Below are 17,758 nucleotides of genomic sequence, written 5' to 3'. Positions count from 1 at the left end.
AGCCTGTCATACCCCTGCCAGAGCAAACAAAAACATGCAGCAGATCTGTCTAGTTCCAGGACTAAAACATCTGATGTTTCCAGCTAAAATGTGACAATTTTCTGCTTTGGGTGTCAAGCTTTTAGTCAGTCAAAACAAGCAGTTTGAAGACATCACCTTGGACTCTGTGATATTGTGATGTTTGGGTGTTTTTCTCTTATTTCTGATGTTTTATAGACCAAACTATTAGTCAAATAATCAAGAAAATAATCTAAACAGCTTGGAAGAAGTGATCATGAAAATAGTCAATTGTTGCAGCCATAGTTATGAATACCTATGGGTTTCTTCAAGAGGAACACAAAAGGAATACACCCTGGCTTATAAACAATGATCATATCCCCTGATAATGGAGCATGGTATGAGTGACACGCCAACAGACAATCATTTGTTCCATCATGTGACACAACAACAGGAACAGCCTGAGGTGAGAAAATGAGTGCAGACAGTGAGGAAAGAGTTAATAAAACAGGACAGTATGGTAGTTTTTTTCGTTTTTTACAGTCTATTAAGTCTATGACTTGTGTGCCAAGATAAATAATAATATTTTTTTTCTCCTGGTTTATTGGTAATTAAAAACCATCAATACTGATCAATATTGACTGCACTGAAAAATATTTGAAGCTTTTAATGGTGATAAATTTCTCCAAAATAATTTGGCCTCTGGAGACATTGTCTGGGATTCATTAGCAGTTTTTGATATTTTATGGACTTGTTTATTTGTCAGATAATAAAAGAAGTGGAATGGTTTCTTTGGCAGTGCAGACTTATCATATATTCTGCAGTTCTGACACACTACGAAGCAGGTTACTTGGTGAGTGGGTTAACTGTGGGTGCAGACATGTAATTGGAGTGTAGATTTTATCTGAGAGACCACAGCGTTAACTCAAATGACTGGCTGAGACATTCAGAGAGTGGTTTTATCGAACAGCAAACACAGTAGAGTAAACTGAGTAAATGAGTTGTATAAAGAGGGGTATTTCACACACAGCTGCTGGAAGTGGAGGGAGTGTATCGAGCATTTTCTCACCAAAGACTGTGAGAGTAAATCTGAACAACAGTGCCTGCCTGCGCTGATGAATTCTAGTGTGTGTTGTAACATGTTAGCAGCACGCAGTAACATGAATTCAAGAATCCATCGTACCTCACACAGCACAGGATCTGATTGGACTTATCTCGGATATGTTTTATTATCTTTAGCTTTGTCATTGACCAAGTGGACTCCTTCATGGTTAGTAAAGCTGGTTTAAAATGCAATTTCAGGCAGGGCTGAGGTGGTTTAGGAACATGATAGTTCAACCCAGATCTCAACCCAATAGAGACCTTTGGGTGTGTTGTGTAAGTAGGGCAGCAGCAGCCCTGAGGTGAAAGAAGTGGGGTCATACAGAGAGATCACTGATAATACCACTCTGTCTGCAAAAAGAGATCGAAAGCACTCAGTTAACTGTTCAGGAACTTATTTCTTACCACAACCAAAACAGAAACACTCTTGGCAAATATACAATGAATCATGTACAGTAGGGGGAGCTGTATGTAGTACAATTAATTTATTGATCCCTTCTTTCGCTCAATTATGGGGACTGCCCACACATAGGCCTGAAATTCAGACATGCACACACAGGAACCACAGACATGCAGCCTGTGAGACAAAACCGTGGGAATTAAGAGTAGTCATAGAACATGTTGCTGCACATGGGGGGTGCTGTTTGAAGAGAGCTGTCGAAGCCAAACTAGAGGTACATATCTGCACTTTTGCAAACAGACGGTCAAAATCTCAGTTAGTTTGGTCACTTGGGGGCGTGCTGTGAAGAATCATGTGGGTGGTTGTGAGGCAGATATATAAATGCTCTCTCTTCACAGAGAGAGAGTGGAACTAATAGATCAATTTAACAGTTTTTGGAAAAATTTGGAGAGCTGATTTTTTTTCTGCAGTGCCAAACATCTAGCAATGTGTCGATTCATTAACTATTCATGTGAATGGTACTTAAAACCAGTGAAAAAGGCCATTCAGCCCACTAATGGAACTGAATTTAAATGTCAGCTTTGCTCACTGTCCGTGGTGGGTCTGAGCTGGTAATGCCTTAAATGCTGACTGTCACTGTCACTGTGACAGGAACAGTTCACCCCAAAATCAAAAATACATATTGTTCCCCCTGGCCTACAGTGCGGTTTATCCATCTAGATAGTTTTGGTGTGAGCTGCAGAGGTCTCAAGATATCAGCCATAGAGATGTCTGCCTTCTCTCAAATATAATGGGACAAAATGGCACTCAGTTTGGGGAGCTCAAAGCACCAAAAAAATACATTTGAAAAATTCTAAACCAGTGTCTCTTTCCAAACATCATGGTCCAACTACTCAAGGAATAGTTGGACCATGATGTTTCTCGTAGAAAGAAAGTAATTCCAGTAGATTTTACTGTAACAGACAAACACTGTCTCTAAAGAGTTTTTCTGGTTTGAGTGTAGGTCTTCCTACATTCTTGAAAGGGGAGGGTGAAGTGACCACCAAACTTGTGCTACATAATAATGATATCATTATGGACATCGTCATATGCTAACTGCATAGATATCAAATGCTCTTCACAATTTCCAAGAGCCCAAAGTGACATCTCCTGATTTCTCCTTTTGTCCAACCAACAGTCCAAAACCCAGAGACTCTTCATTTGCTGTCTTAAACGACAAAGAAAAGCAGAAAATCCTCACATCTAAGAAGCTGGAACCAGAAAATGTTTGACATTTTTTGCTTGAAAAATAACCAAAATGATTCATTAATTATCAAAATAGTTGGCAGCTAATTAATTGAGTAATTATTGCAGCTCTAGTTCCCATATTTCTTGTGTGCTCACATGTAGTGCTCCTCTTGTTACTAACTATGTGTCAGACTGTATTGTGCTGTCATGTATACAGCATACAATGTGCAATGTGTTGTCCTTGTCATGTTTGGCTGCATTTCTCTTATTACTTTGGATAACTGGCCAAAGGGAGACAACATGAAGTCACGTAGATATTTACAGCTCTGATACAGAGCAGTCTGACAGTGGAGAATGTTCTCTGAGACATCATCACTGTCAGGATCTCCAGGATCAAAGAGCAAACATTTCTTTCTTCAGTTGTCTAATAAAGTAAATAACAGAACTCATGTACAGCACACACACACCATCAAGACAACACTCTCTGACTGAATTGTGTGTGAGCCGGTGAAGATGATGCTGCTTAATTGCAGGGTGAGAAACTGAGCTAAGTGTCTGCTGGGCAGGGACTGACCAGTGTGACAAGTGCCGGTGGAGCTGGAGTTGGAGCAGGGACATGGTGCACAGGCTTCGGTCTGGGCACTTCCAGGGCTGCGGTAGAAACCAGGCTTGCACTCCTCACAGTTGGATCCCTGGGTGTTGCCCTCACAGTTCAGACACACTCCTGGAAGACGGAACAAAAGGTCACATGATTACTGTTACCAGGCAAAAGAAAACCAACATTTTTTAATTCATCTCAGGTTGGTCACTGCAAAATCATCCCAGTGTGCGGATATGAATAGGGCTGCCTAATGATAATCATCAAAACCTTGTCTCATTAATATCTCTATAGTTTATTCAATCATGATCCTGAAAAACAGACACATAAAGCACATTAGAGTCATGATAATAGTGGCATGTTTTAAAATGTTTCCATCCTGTTTAATAGATTCCATGTCAGATGCCTGATTAGAAAATTCTGGTCTCCTTTACTCTCTGTGCATCATAAATTGTACCTTATAGTCTTCTTTTAGCTTATGAGCTGTTTCTAAGAGTCTCCTTAGCTAAGATAAACCTCCTGAAAGGTTTACATGTAGAAGGACAGTGTGAACTTAGTGATGCTCCATTCATCCTGACACAGTTTTAGCTTTATTAGACCAACATTATGCTTGTCAAATAGACAGGTGCAGTATAGTTAACATCTAGACTACTTGCAAATTACATAATTGATTTAAAATGAACTTCATGAAAATTAATTATGAAAACAATGTTTCTGTGTCATTTGACCTGGATATTAACATGATAGTGGACTTAAAAATATAGAACCTTTGCATAATTCTAATCCACTTTGTGAAAAATTGTGGATTTTTTTGAATGTAATGGAGCTAACTGAGGACATGGGTCTGGCCTGAAGCCCAGACTGACCCTGAGAGCTGAACACTGCCAGCGGAGGAGCACAGTGCTGACAGAGAACACACATACACACACACACACACACACACACACACACACACACACACACACACACACACACACACACATGCACACACATACACACTGCAATTAAACATGGATATGCTGTTACAGGTGCCTACTGTGTGACAAATTTGTATCAGACCTTTTGTTTGTATGAGAACAAACTCATTTACTCATTTAGCTCTATCATTTATCCTGACCTTTCAACAACTCTCACACTGTGTCATATGTCCCCATTCATACTATTTTATATTTTGTAGACTATAAGTTACGTATTTATTGGAACTATCACAAAGCCTCATCTGGTCTCTTATAACAGATGAAGCAGATGATCTTTAGTAGTCATAGCTTTCTTTGTTGTAATATTATATTGAGGTAAAATGATAATGGCAACACTTGTTATGTAAAAACATCATTTATGAGCCTTTATGATGTGTGCACCGCGGTGAAAGCTTACAGCTTATGATCTACCTTAGCAGCTCATCCTTAATGGCACTCACTAAGGGACAGTCTGGGAAACACTCGTACGAAAAAAAGTTTCTTTGCTTTCCTTTGCTTGGCAACCTTCATAGAGCGCTAAGGTACATCCATCAAGGAGATCACTGTGTTTGACTGAGCAGGTACAGGTTTGGAGAGGTGACCATGATGGAATTTAGACCTGCAACCATTAATCAACTACAAATCAATCACCACATTAATTGCCAACTATTTTGATGATTGATTAATCATTTTGACACATTTTGAATTAATAAATGTACAAATTCTCTGATTCCAGCCTCTCAAATGTGAATATTCTCTGATAGTAAACAGAATATTTTTGGATTGAGGACAAAACAAGACTTTTGGTCTTTGGACAACACTAATCAACATTTTTAACCATTTTCTGACATTTTATGTACCAAACAACTAATTTATTAATAGAGGAAATCATCAACAGATTAAATATTTGTTAGTTACAGCACTAGTTTGAAGATTTGGGGATGCAGAAAGCCCTTCTGATTGAATGTCTGACATGGATTATGTTTTAAACATCAATGGCTTAAAGCCTTTACTTGATCAAAGAATCTCACTGAGATCCAACAGAAGAAAAGGAAAAACAAAAATCATATCCAGTCTCAAAAAAATAACCACATACACAAACAGACATTTTGTAGGGGGGGGGGGGGGGTCGGGGGTTGCTCTAAAGTGAGAAGAAAAACATTTTTATGCTTTTATATCAATCTAACAAATTTACATACATAATGTAAATTTACATAATAATGGTGGTATAAATAAATTAGAAATACTGTTTAAATTTAAGTTTTATTAATGTGCTTGCCCTATTTAAAATCACATTATTTGCCTTGATAGATAACTTTCTAATCAATCATGTTATATTTGCATCTGTACAACAAAGAGCACTGTCATTTATCTTTGCGTGGTGCTCAATTTTAGTGTGTTTTACAGAGAATATTAAGTGTAAATTAAGATATAAGTTCAGTGATTCTTTCAAACATGCAGATGAGTCTTGTCTGCAGTATTTTCTCAGTCTGCATACAGGCTCCATCAGAAAGACGGGACAGCCTGGGTGATACCTGAGAGGTGAAACCCGGAGCAAGAAAGGGTGCAAATCACTCACTGCAAACATGGTTTTCAAAACCCATTGTTGGTGTGTTCAAAGGCACTCAGACATTTGAGAAATAAGGTCTTCATATATCACATGAAGTCTGCATATTCACTGCCATATTATTTAATTTCTTCGATAAAACAAAAAAGTGATATTCTCAGACTGAAGTGATTAATTGATCTAATAGTAAATATCTGTGAGGGTGTCTGTGGTTGAGTTGTTGTGCCTCTGTGGTCAGAGATAGAGAATATGTCGACATGACTAAACCTGTCCACAGACCGCCCAGATTGCTATAACTCTGCATAACAGTGGTTTCAACTATGAGCCTTGGAAGACTCTTTCAACCCAGAATTAACCCAGTTTCAACAAAAGAGCTGCTAATAAATTAGCTGCAGGAAACTGACTCAGAATCAGTGCAGTAAAACCTGCAAATTACAGATCAAACTGTGACCAGTGATAAGAAATAACAGCTTCCACACCACTTTAGTTGATAAATGATGGGTTTTCTGAGTGAAATGACATTAAATTAAAGGGACAGTACAGATTATTTGAAAGGGGGTTGTATGAAGTATGCCCCAGTTTGGAGAAGCAGAGAAGAACATCAGCATGGAAGCTGAGCAATGTACTGCTGTGGAACAGCAACACAGTGTTACATACACCCTTAGAAAGGTGTATGGTTCTAACTAGAACCATAGAGTGTTCTTCAGCTCCCCATAGGAGAACCATTTTTGGTTCTTGTTAGAACTTTTTATAAAAGCTCACTTGGAACCCTTTCAAAGAGTTCTACCTAGAACCCAACATAAAGGGTTATATCTAGAACCCCCTGTGAGAGGTTTATATTGCAATGATTCTACCTAAAACCCTCTCTGGAAGCTCTATCCAGAACCTTTCTACCTTTCTAAAGTGTGCTAACAAGAAAGCACCAAGAGGTTCTACCAAAAACCTTTTTATATTCCATGGGGTTTATCTAGAATCAACCCAGGCAGTTCTGTTGAGAACTGTTTCACGTTATGGTACAAAGAACCCTTGATGAAAGAGTTGAAGGATTTCAACAATCCTTGAAGAACTCTTTCTTCCAAAAAAGGTTCTTTGGATGAAAAGGGTTCTTAATGGAACCCTTTAGTCTTACCCTTACCAAACCCTATCAGAAGCAAACTGTTGTGAGGAGAACTATAGCCCTTCAAGAAGAACCCTTTTGGAACCCTTATTTCTAAGAGTGTAGCCTATGAAACATATCAAGAGCTACATATTTCAGATGTTTATTTGATAGTGGATCAATTAAATTCTTAGCGGTCAATTAATTGATTATCAATGAATTGTTATCATCCCTACCCCTTGCCTAAGATGACGTCCTCAAATGTCTTGTTTTGCTCACAACTCAAAGATATTCAGCTTACTGTCAGAGAGGAGGAAAGAAACCAAATAATCTTCAGCTGGAATGAGAGATTTTTTACCTTTTTCCTTAAATAATTACTCAAACCAATTAATCAATTATCAAAATAGTTGAGAATCAATCTAATAATTCATTAATCATTGATTACAAATGATTAATCATTGCAGATCTACTTTACATTGCCATCAGACAGCTTTTTCTGGCAGGAAACACAGTTATAAAAGCTCCAAATCAACCAAGCTCCACAGGCAAAATCAGTCCTTTTAATTCACAGAACACAGGAGTTGCTGGTCCACCATTTTATTGATCTGTCAGTTTGTTTGTGTTACTGTGGGACTTTGGTGTTTAGAAAAGATGGGTGAGATTCACCAAAGTCACACAATAACACAAACAAACTAATCGACTGACACAGTGGTAGTCCAGCAATTCCTGTGTTCTACAAACGCAAATTTCAGATTTCGCCTGTTGAGTTTGGTTGGTTTGGAGAGCAGCTTCCCATCAGAAAAAGCTGTCTAATTGCAAGGTAAAGTGGTAAAAATAGTCTCAATATAGCGTAGACTTAAACTAGTACTGGTTCTTTTAAGCTGGACCTTTTTAAGCGACCCTGTCCACAGCAGCACATTACTTAGCTTCTATGTGCTGGTGCCCCACTCTGCTCATCCTAACTGGGCCTGGTTACTGTAGCTAATACACTGACTATTGATAAGAACCTCATACAACTCCACTTCAAATAATCCCTTGAAAGTTTAGATTTATTGTTCTAAAGTAAAACAGTTGGATTTAATGCATCCAAACAGATTTATAGACCAGGTTTAACCATGTGTAGTCACGGTTCAGAGGTGAATATCAAATCAGAAATCTTTTGTTAAAAATGTTTTTATTGAGTCTTTAACAGCAGGTCAGTGTGGAGAGATTCTAGCCCTGTTGTGTTGGAAATGACGAGTCCCTGTCATGTTTCTCTGAGGTCCACAGTGTTTGGGATACTGTCGAATTTGCATGAGCACAATGTGGTGTTGTGTAAGCGGCCCTGGGGAAAGCTGGGGTCAGTCTTTAAAGGGAGCTGTCAAACCTGAGCTATGTTAATCCACAGCACTGTGAACACTGAGCCCAGGCAAGGCTACAGCACTCCATCTGCCCCTGTATTAGACTGGAAAGACATATGGCTTCTAAAACTAGCCCCCACCACCACGCTGTCCCCCTCCACCTTTCCTCCTGCCTGTCACTAGCTGAAGCTTTAGTCTCAAAGCCTGACTGCTGGGGGGACAGAGGACGATAAATCCACCTTAAATCATTTGCAAAGCAGACTGCAAACTAAATCTGTGGTTTGCTATATTTTTAACATTTGCTTCTGATTCAGCACCTTCCCTACTTTCCTCAAGCTCCTTCTCACCAGCCGACTTTACCCTTCTGTTGTAGCTCCACAGTAAATATTTACTTTAGACAAACCGGAGGCTTTGTGTGCTTCAAAAGTCTTTAACCAAACACAGATTATGGTACATGTATAATGCTGAGGTGTTAACCTGCACACAGTGACATTTAGGACTGTGGGGACACAATGAGCATTTCACTGGCAAAGATTGGACTGTTAAAGGGATAGTTCACCCAAAAATGAAATGAATGAAAATTCATTATCTTCTCACCGTCATGTCAATTAAAGACCAGGTTTAGTTTTTCAGTCCACAAAACACTGTTGCAACACTGTTTTCACAGGAAAACAGTGTCTCCCAAATAATGGAAGTGAATGGTGACCAGTTTTCAAATGTATAAAAAACAACAAAATAAACACATAAAATGCCTCCATACTGCTCATCTGGTGTAATCTAAGTCTCCTAAAGCCCCAACATGCCAAAAATGTTATTTTCACCAATTTTTTTAGCCTGAATCTTCACTGTAGATCCTTAACTTGGAGCTATGTTCACATGCACACGGCCTGAACTGGGTGTGTGTGCTGTGATGGTGTGTAAACAGCAAGTGAGGACTTTAGGAGACTTTGATTATACCACATGTGCAGTATGAAGGCATTTGTGTTGTTTTCTACATTTGAGAACTGGTCACCATTCACTTCCATTGATTGGGAAATTCTGCAACACTGTTTTCCTGTGAAACTCCAGCAGTGTTTTGCAGACTAACAAAATAAACCCTATGCTCAATCGGCATGAGGGTGAGTAGATGATAATTGAATTTTCATTTTTGGGTTATCCCTTTAAGCTTCAGCTTTCTCATGCAGAGTCCATTTGTGGAGGAGCTGCCAGCTGAAAGGAGCAGATTCACCTGCTCCTTTCATTACAGTACTCCAGTACATCAGAGATGTCACTGTTTGGGTTGTAAAGGGGAATCAACAAGATTTTTTGCTGTTTGGATGATACGGGAGTCATAACAAGGTCAATCTAGGGACAGTTTACCACCAAAATTAAAAATACATATTTTTCTCCTTACCTGTAGTACTATTAATCATCTGTATAGTTGGAGTTGCAAAGGTTTGGAGATATCAGCTGTCTCCAATATAATGGCACTAGATGGCACTTGGCTCGTATGACCCACCCACCGTACAATCACTCAGAAAGAAACAAGCGTCTGAGCTAGCTAGTGTGGTGATGCAGTTGGCGAGTGTAGTTTGGCAGAAAGAAAATAGTTCCTACATGAAATTTTTTGGGTACTTTGAACAGAACAAGTGCCATTTAGTTCCATTATACTGGACAGAAGACATACATCTCTACAGCTGATATTTCCAAAACTCTGCAAGTCACACCAAAACTATTAAGCTGGATGAATAGCACTACAGATAAGAGGAAAAATGTGTACTTTTGATTTTGGGGTGAACTGTCCCTTTGAATTATATTAATTCTGTAGCCCACCTTGTAAAAAACACTCTAAAAAAAGGTCACTGCATCAAAGCTAAATGAGCTGAATGACCCAGTGCATCAGTGGTGTGCAGACTCACCGGACTGTGGATGGCAGTAGTTGGTGTGGTTGTGACACTGGCAGGGCCGGCAGCCAGTGCTGCTGAAGTGGAAGAAACCCGGGTGGCACTCATCACACTTGGGTCCATACACTCCCGTCTTGCACACACATATCCCTGAGCTGGAAGAGGCAGAGCAGAAGACACAATCAACAGTGTAACAAAACACACTCCCAGAGACAGCACTTTATGTACAGAACACCGAGCTGAACATGTGACGGGAGCTGTCTGCGTGTCTGCTTGTTGGATTGTAGTCATGACAGCTGATGTCCAGACTGTTGGGGTGATTCCACACTTGACTTCCTGCAGGTTCTCCCATCCATCCACCCATCTGTTCTCTATAAGTCTGCTCCAGGTATGCATGTGGGAGGCTCCCTCAGTCCCTCACCGTCCAGAGCCACTGCCATGTTTGGCCTGTTTGCTGGACAGTGTTGAAGAGTGGTGTCCTGCACCTCACTGCACTGCCCCTACAGTATGTTTTTCATTTTGGCTGTAGACAAAATGATTGTTGTCGTGTAAAAATTTCACAACTGTTGTGAAACATTTTGATGTCTTTACGCTGTTTCAAATCAAAGGCAACTTTTTCCGGGGAGAATAAAGCCATAATCTTCTCTAAGTGTTCCAATTAATCCCACGAAAAGGCACGAGATTACACAAACTCTAACAAAATATGCTTTATTTGTAAATGAAGAGGTGCATCTGAGAGTATTTCACATAGAAGCAAAATCTTTTTGGAGCTCAAACTAAAACAGCAAACATAGAATTATAAAATATAAACATATTAGGAGAATTTATAAATTCAAAAACAACAAATAACATTGTGGTCTTTTCAGTGCCTGTGACTATGACTGCAACTAACCATTATTTTCATTGTCAATTAAACTGTTGACCTTTTTTTTTTTAATTAATCAATTTGTGGTTTAGTCCATAAAATGTCAGAAAATGGTGAAAAATGTTGATCAGTGTTTCCCAAAGCGCAAGATGATGTCCTCAAATGTCTTTTTTTGTCCACAACTCAAAAATATTCAGTTTACTGTCATAAAGGAGCAAAGAAACTAATAAATATTCACATTTAAAGCTGGTATCAAACAATTTTTAATTTTTTTTTTATTAAACAAATACTAAAATGTAAAATTGATTATTCAATTAATCACTGCAGCTCTAGCCATGGCAAAATGAAAAAATACAAAAATAATACAATGAAAGAATTACAATACAATAATAATAATTGAGTTGGTTCACTGGGACGTACACGTATGATGTTTGCACAGGGGACTGCTATGATTGGTGGAACTCGCAGGGAGCTAAGACAATTGGTAAAACGTGCAGAAAAGTTGCAGTGATTGGACAAATTTGCAAGGTTGTGCAGAATTGACTGAATTAGCATGAACTGTTGCGATCAGATCATCACACCTGTCTGGAGAGATCAGTACACCAAAACCTCCCCTACCACTAAGTCCGAAACTATTCCTCAACAAAGTCCACTAACTTGATTAAAGCCAACTCTAATCATCAAAGCTCCATTCAATCCATACAACTACATACAGCGCACTGTTTTACACACATGATCATTACTGTCACACACTGAGCTTACACTGGGGACATGTGACGTGAGGAAGAAGACATGATTTGATGGCATGGATTGCAAAACGGAGGAAAAGACAGGCCAGACACAATGACAGAAAGTGTCCAGAGTTTGCAGGGTTTAACATTACTGAGTTTTTTTTTTCACTGCTTTCCCAAAGCCCCCTTTTTACTTGCCTCTGTACAAATTTTTATTTATTAGTGGTTATCAAATAACATCAATTAATAATTGATTAATTGTTGCAGCTCTATCCATGACCAAATAAACAAATACATAAATAAATAACTGACTTGGCTCACTGAGGACTATTTCAGTTTTTTTGGCCTAGTTCAGAGATTTCTGTTGCCACCCCAGTACAACAAATCCAACACACTGTGATCAATTCATTGAACAATTACATTTGAAATATTCAAATATTTGTCTTTCCAAAACAAAACCTCACTGTGCAGTTTTCAGTCCTTCCTACAGAAGAAGTAACCCATGAACCACAGCGTGCATGTTGGGTCCTGCTCCTGTAGTGACGGCAGCTGAATGGATGTAAGAATACTCTGAAATCAGCCATCTGTCTCCCTGTCACATTAAAGCGTCAGGCAGAAAGCAGCTCCACTGATTCTAATTAGCAGCCCCACTGATCTCAACACAGTCAGACAGAGAGTGTAGAGCACTGTTGTAGCATTTATCTGATCCCTGATAAGTGCAACCATGGAATGATCAGACAGACTAGTGTCCACTTCTGTCTTACTTTTGTGCCACTCATTTCTGAGTTTATTGATAGTTTTTATCTGGCAACCTACACTGCATTTCTGTCTGTTGGGGTTAAGGATGAGGGCTTCAGGTGCATTAGGGCCATCCTCTGGGGTAGGAACAGGGCTGATGCTTATTAACCTGTAGCCCCGGGGCATCACATTCATGATCTGGCCAGTGGAGACGTATGTGTGTGGCTAAGTGTAAACAACAGCTTATTAGTAGCATCTGGATGTGATGTGGATATGAGACACTTGAAATGACGTGTAAATGTGGCTTTATTATAATACAATATAAAGTTAAATGGTTTGAATATATTTGTCACATTATTTTCCAACAAATTACAACACATCACAGAGACGTGACCAGACACTGTTATGAGACAGTGAGATGAGACAGCTCCAGAAAGGCTCCAGACAGCCCTGTTTTATTAAAGGGATAGTTCACCCAAAAATGAAAATTCAGTCATTATCTACTCACCCTCATGCTGAAAAGCTTCCAAACAATGGAAGTGAATGGAGACCAGTTTTCAAACATAAAAAACACAACAGAATAAAAACAGAAAATGCCTCCATACTGCTCATCTGGTGTAATCCAAGTCTCCTAAAGCTCCAACATTCCAAGGTGACTAAAAAATGTTATTTACACCTGAATCTTCACTGTAGATCCTTAGCTTGGAGCCACGTTCACATGCACAGTCAAAACTGGGTGTGTGTTTTGTGATGGTGTGCAAACAGCATGTCAGGACTTTAGGAGACTTGGATTATGCCAGACAAGCAGTATGAAGGCATTTTGGTGTTTTTTCCCCAGCTGTTTTATGTGTTTGAGAACTGGTCACCATTCATTTCCGTTGTTTGGAAGCTTCTGCACCACTATTTTCCTGTGAAACTCCAGCAGAGTTTTGCAGACTATGAAAATAAACCTGACCCTCAATTGGCATGAGGGTGAGTAGATAATGACTCAATTTTCATTTTTGGTGAACTATCCCTTTAACAAAACTATAACTGTAACTATATATCAGCTGATATTAACTTACTGCACATATATACCTCGATATATCAAGGTTTATGACATGGCTCCATTCTGATTGGTTGGTTATAACATTTAAGGTCTGTAACTTATTTCTTTTTTCCCTGTTGTTTTTAAAGGATTTATTCAAGATGACTGTCCAGAACATACAGATTGTTTTCTCTTAAGCCACAGTGGAATTTTATAATTTCCTTTATGGCACTTAAAGTAGCTGAGCTCAGCACAAATCCATTTACATTTTCAAATTGGTCAAAGCATGAAGCTATAGATTTTAATAGCATCCTTTTTTTTTTTTTTGTATTTCCTCAAGTGATTTTGTGAAAAAAAAAACTAAAATGAGTAACCTCATGTGCCTAAATATAGTATGATACAGAAATGGTCATATCTCAAAAACTACAAGGAGTGACTGGATTCAAAACAACTTAAATTTCAAGGTCATGTGCTTAGATACACTATAATTTTTTTTTGTAAATATATGTTGTTGATTTTCACAGTTTTTGTGTAGTATGTTGCCAAATGGGATGTCCCATCCCCACCCCCCCTTCTGCCCTTAGGATCACAGGTTACAGAGTACATTAAAGTAATTGATGTACAACATGTTATTTCTGTACAACAGACCATTGCTATAAAGAACAGACCGTTGCTATGGATGCACTTCTGATCATAGGGAGCAATAAAATTATTTTTTTAATCAGATGACGTCCCGCAGGAATATGTTGCTTTTTCAGTGCCATCAGAAAAAAAAACCATACAGTGACAGCTGTACATGTCGTGTTTGTCCACAAATCATGTATTGTGGTCACAATTCTAACTGAAGATTGTGTTTATGTTTCAAAAAAATTATATTCACTTGAAATCTCTTTTTTCAGTCAGGCTATAAACAGAACTAAATACAAGAAATGAGAGCAGAGAGCACAAAAGCCTTTTATTGGCTCTCTGTGTTTTACATAAGAGTGATTGCTCTCAGAGGATAATGCGTCCAAGAATGCTCCAGCAAAGTTCAGTCCAATTACATCTGAGCTCTTCAGCAATGATACACATGTGATTTATTTCATTTGCAAATGTGTCTCTCCCAGGTTGGATCTGCACTCCCACCATCTTGTGTATCTGCCTCTTTAATAAAGAGGGCGCATGCTCATTTATCCATGAGGGAAGAGCGAGTGATTGTCCCCAAAGCAGAATCCTCCCTGGCTCTTTGATCCCTCCCACACTCGAGGTAATTTCCTTGGAAAAGTACAACGCTAAGTCAAGCCTGATCAGCCCTCAAACCCAGACAACGGACTCAAGGACATAATCTGGGGACAATAACTTCAAAACAATCGGAGTAAATCAAGAGTGACTGCGAGCACTTTCCATGAGCGTGTGCGTGGGTCTCCATACAAACAGGGCTTTGTTAAAACAACTGCACTTAATGCAAATGAAGAGGCCCACGGTGATGTTTATTGGGGCGTGGGCACTGCTGAGGACAAGGCTGGGAGATCAACAGTCCTCATTCTTCCAGCTAAACACAAACACACACACACACACACACACACACACACACACACACACACAACAATAACAAACATATCCATATGCAGCACTGTGACCCTAATGAAATTAAATCGGAGAGATAATGTCCAACTGTCACAGAGACAGTGAGAAAAACTCCACTCATGCACATGTAAGGTGATCACATCAGAATATCATCATTTTTTTCTCTTTAATTTTGAGAACAGTGTCTGTTAGTATTTCTACGTGCAGATATTTAGCAATGAAGGTCAGGGATACAGTTTAGTAATGTATCCAACTTGTTTGGTTGGTCTTTAATAATTACAATAGAAATCAAGAAATTTGAAAAGACACAAAGAAAATAACTGATCCATTGTCAGAAATTCTGAACAATTTGTACTGATATATTAAAAAAAACACACTATTGTTAAACAAAAACTATGTATAGTAGGGATGCACTGATTTATCAGCTGAACATTGTTATTGGCTGATATTCACCGTGCTAAATGCAATCAGCCTCTTGGTAAATAAGATTAATTAATCTGATGGCAGTGAGGTTTGCACTCACTCAGTGTTGTGCTGGTTATATGTGTTCAGACTCTCAGTTGCTTGCTTACCTTTCAGAGAAGAAGCAACTATATAGATTATATAAATATATAGATTTTGACTTTGTTTCCTCAACACAAATGGGAGAATAACAAAAAAATTAGTTGCAGAGTTTTGGAGATATCGGCCATAGAAATTCTTCTCTCCAATACAATGAGATTAAATGGCACTAGTCATGACCCTGTTACTCAAGATAATCCACAGACCTTGTGGTGAGCAGTTTCATGTAGTAGATGTAGTAGATTCTACTGCAGAAAGAAAGTAGTTCAATAATGAAAATAATCATTCATTGAATCAGCTCTAGAAATGTGAAACTTCTGACAGCTACACACCACATGCATGAGGGAGGATATGACACATAGCTGCATCATCAGCAGTTAGTCTGGCTTTCCTCATGGAAAGATACACATGGTGAGAAAATGTCAAGAGTACACAGGTGGAATATAAGCCTCATGACTGACTGCACACTTTGACAAGGGCTACGTCTAAACATCTCACAGTTTAACAACTTCTGAGATTAACTGGGAATCCTCACAAGACACATCACTTCTTGAGAGACCTTCAAAGTTGCCTCTTACATTTACTTTGCATACATACAGCTAAGAGAAAATGTTTTCATCCCCTGATCAGCAGTTAGTGCAGACAGGGAGAAGCCTGAAACTGTTACCAGGCCTGTCTGTAATGGGGAGGAAGGATTTTTAATAACTTTCATTTACATATTTTAACCCAGGTTTCATTACAGAGGGAGCAGTGATGTGATGAAAAAGCCAACCTCTGGGAGTGGCCCCGGTCCTTTTTGTCCTTGACATTCATTTCTTTATCATGTTTGAGACTTTCTAGGCCTGTGATTGGATTGATTAGATCAGCTGTTCTAAAAAATAAAATTTATGCAGTGAAAACCTTCAGTTCATGTTAGGCTTACAAAAGGCCTTCATCAGGTTGCAAACATTCTGCTCATATGCACTAATGAAATGGGGCAGAACACCACTGGAATGATCTTTGTGATGTAAAACATCACCAAAACCAAAACAAATAGCATGAATGTTGCAGAGGAGCAGTGGAACTTCTTGCTGATCTCCTTCCTTTATCTCTGAGTGTCTTCCAAAGACCAACAGGCACGGTGGTAAGTTTCCACACCATTTATATTCAGCATACAAAGGCCACGTGCTGCTCACACCGACCTGCATTGATGGTTTGTGTGACAAGAAAACAAAGTAGCGTGTGTGCCAGACAATAGACACTGCTGAACACATGGCCTGGCAAAACTGTTACTGTAGTGCCTCTGCCAACAATGAACACTGTCCAAAAACTGGAGGAGTGATGGTTACATACAGCTATACAGTCACTGTCTAAAGATGAATCCAATGAAGTACCAGAGGTGGTGGCGTCTCCCTACAGTATGAGCACGAGGGAATGCAAGCCATCATAACAGTTTACAATTTTCTACTTTTACACTTACTTTTTATGCAACGTTACTTTTGGCAACAATGTCTAGGAAGTTGGGAAGAACCTGTGCAGTTCAATTATGACATGACATTGTAGTTTGTTACTATTTTTTGATAAGCAATTATTGAGAAAATAGTTAGCAGATTAACTGATAGTGAAAATAATTAGAAGTTGCAGTCCTATCACTGCTCATCATCAGCTGGTAAAGCTTTGCAAAGCAAAGTAAAAGCTGCTGCCCACACAGTTTTATCACCTGAGAAGTGATGCAACATCCAGCCTGTAAGGTAAGACTGTCTGTTGCCTTTGAATTATTTTTCTTATTTCTCCTTGTAATAAACCTTTAACCTATAACTAATGATCCCTGCAGTGACAGCAGAGCAATTGTTTGATTTCACTTTATTACAGCTTTTTGTTAATTAGAGGAATGAAAGATGAGAGAGGAAGAAAGAATGAGTAAAAGAGGCATGCATATCATGAGTTGCCATATTTCACATCAGACCTCCCCATGCTTTAATAGAGGCACAAAATCAAGACTGGTTATGTTTTCCAATTAGTTAGCTGTAATAGCAAATAACACAAGGCTGGAAAACTATCCAATGTGGCGTAAATCAGTCAGGCAATGCATGACATTAGCAAACACCAAATAAATCACACTGTAG

The 17,758-nt window shown here is 38.9% G+C and overlaps 1 protein-coding gene across 1 annotated transcript in view; it reads right to left on the bottom strand.

The window, feature by feature from the left end:
• The window catches only part of LOC146320890 (multiple epidermal growth factor-like domains protein 9), a 52,620-nt gene that overhangs the window by 15,760 nt on the left and 19,102 nt on the right, over positions 1-17,758 (bottom strand). Inside the window, exons 3-4 of the mRNA XM_084729321.1 lie at positions 10,181-10,320; positions 3,300-3,449 (exon numbers count right to left, since the gene is read on the bottom strand). Coding sequence (XP_084585447.1) covers positions 3,300-3,449; positions 10,181-10,320 — 290 coding nt within the window. The remainder of the gene's footprint in view (positions 1-3,299; positions 3,450-10,180; positions 10,321-17,758) is intronic.

Source organism: Lutjanus erythropterus, chromosome 10 (assembly GCF_056507025.1).
Source record: "Lutjanus erythropterus isolate fLutEry1 chromosome 10, fLutEry1.hap2, whole genome shotgun sequence".
Lineage (NCBI taxonomy): Eukaryota > Metazoa > Chordata > Actinopteri > Lutjaniformes > Lutjanidae > Lutjanus > Lutjanus erythropterus.
This window is presented reverse-complemented; position numbering and strand designations above follow the sequence as displayed.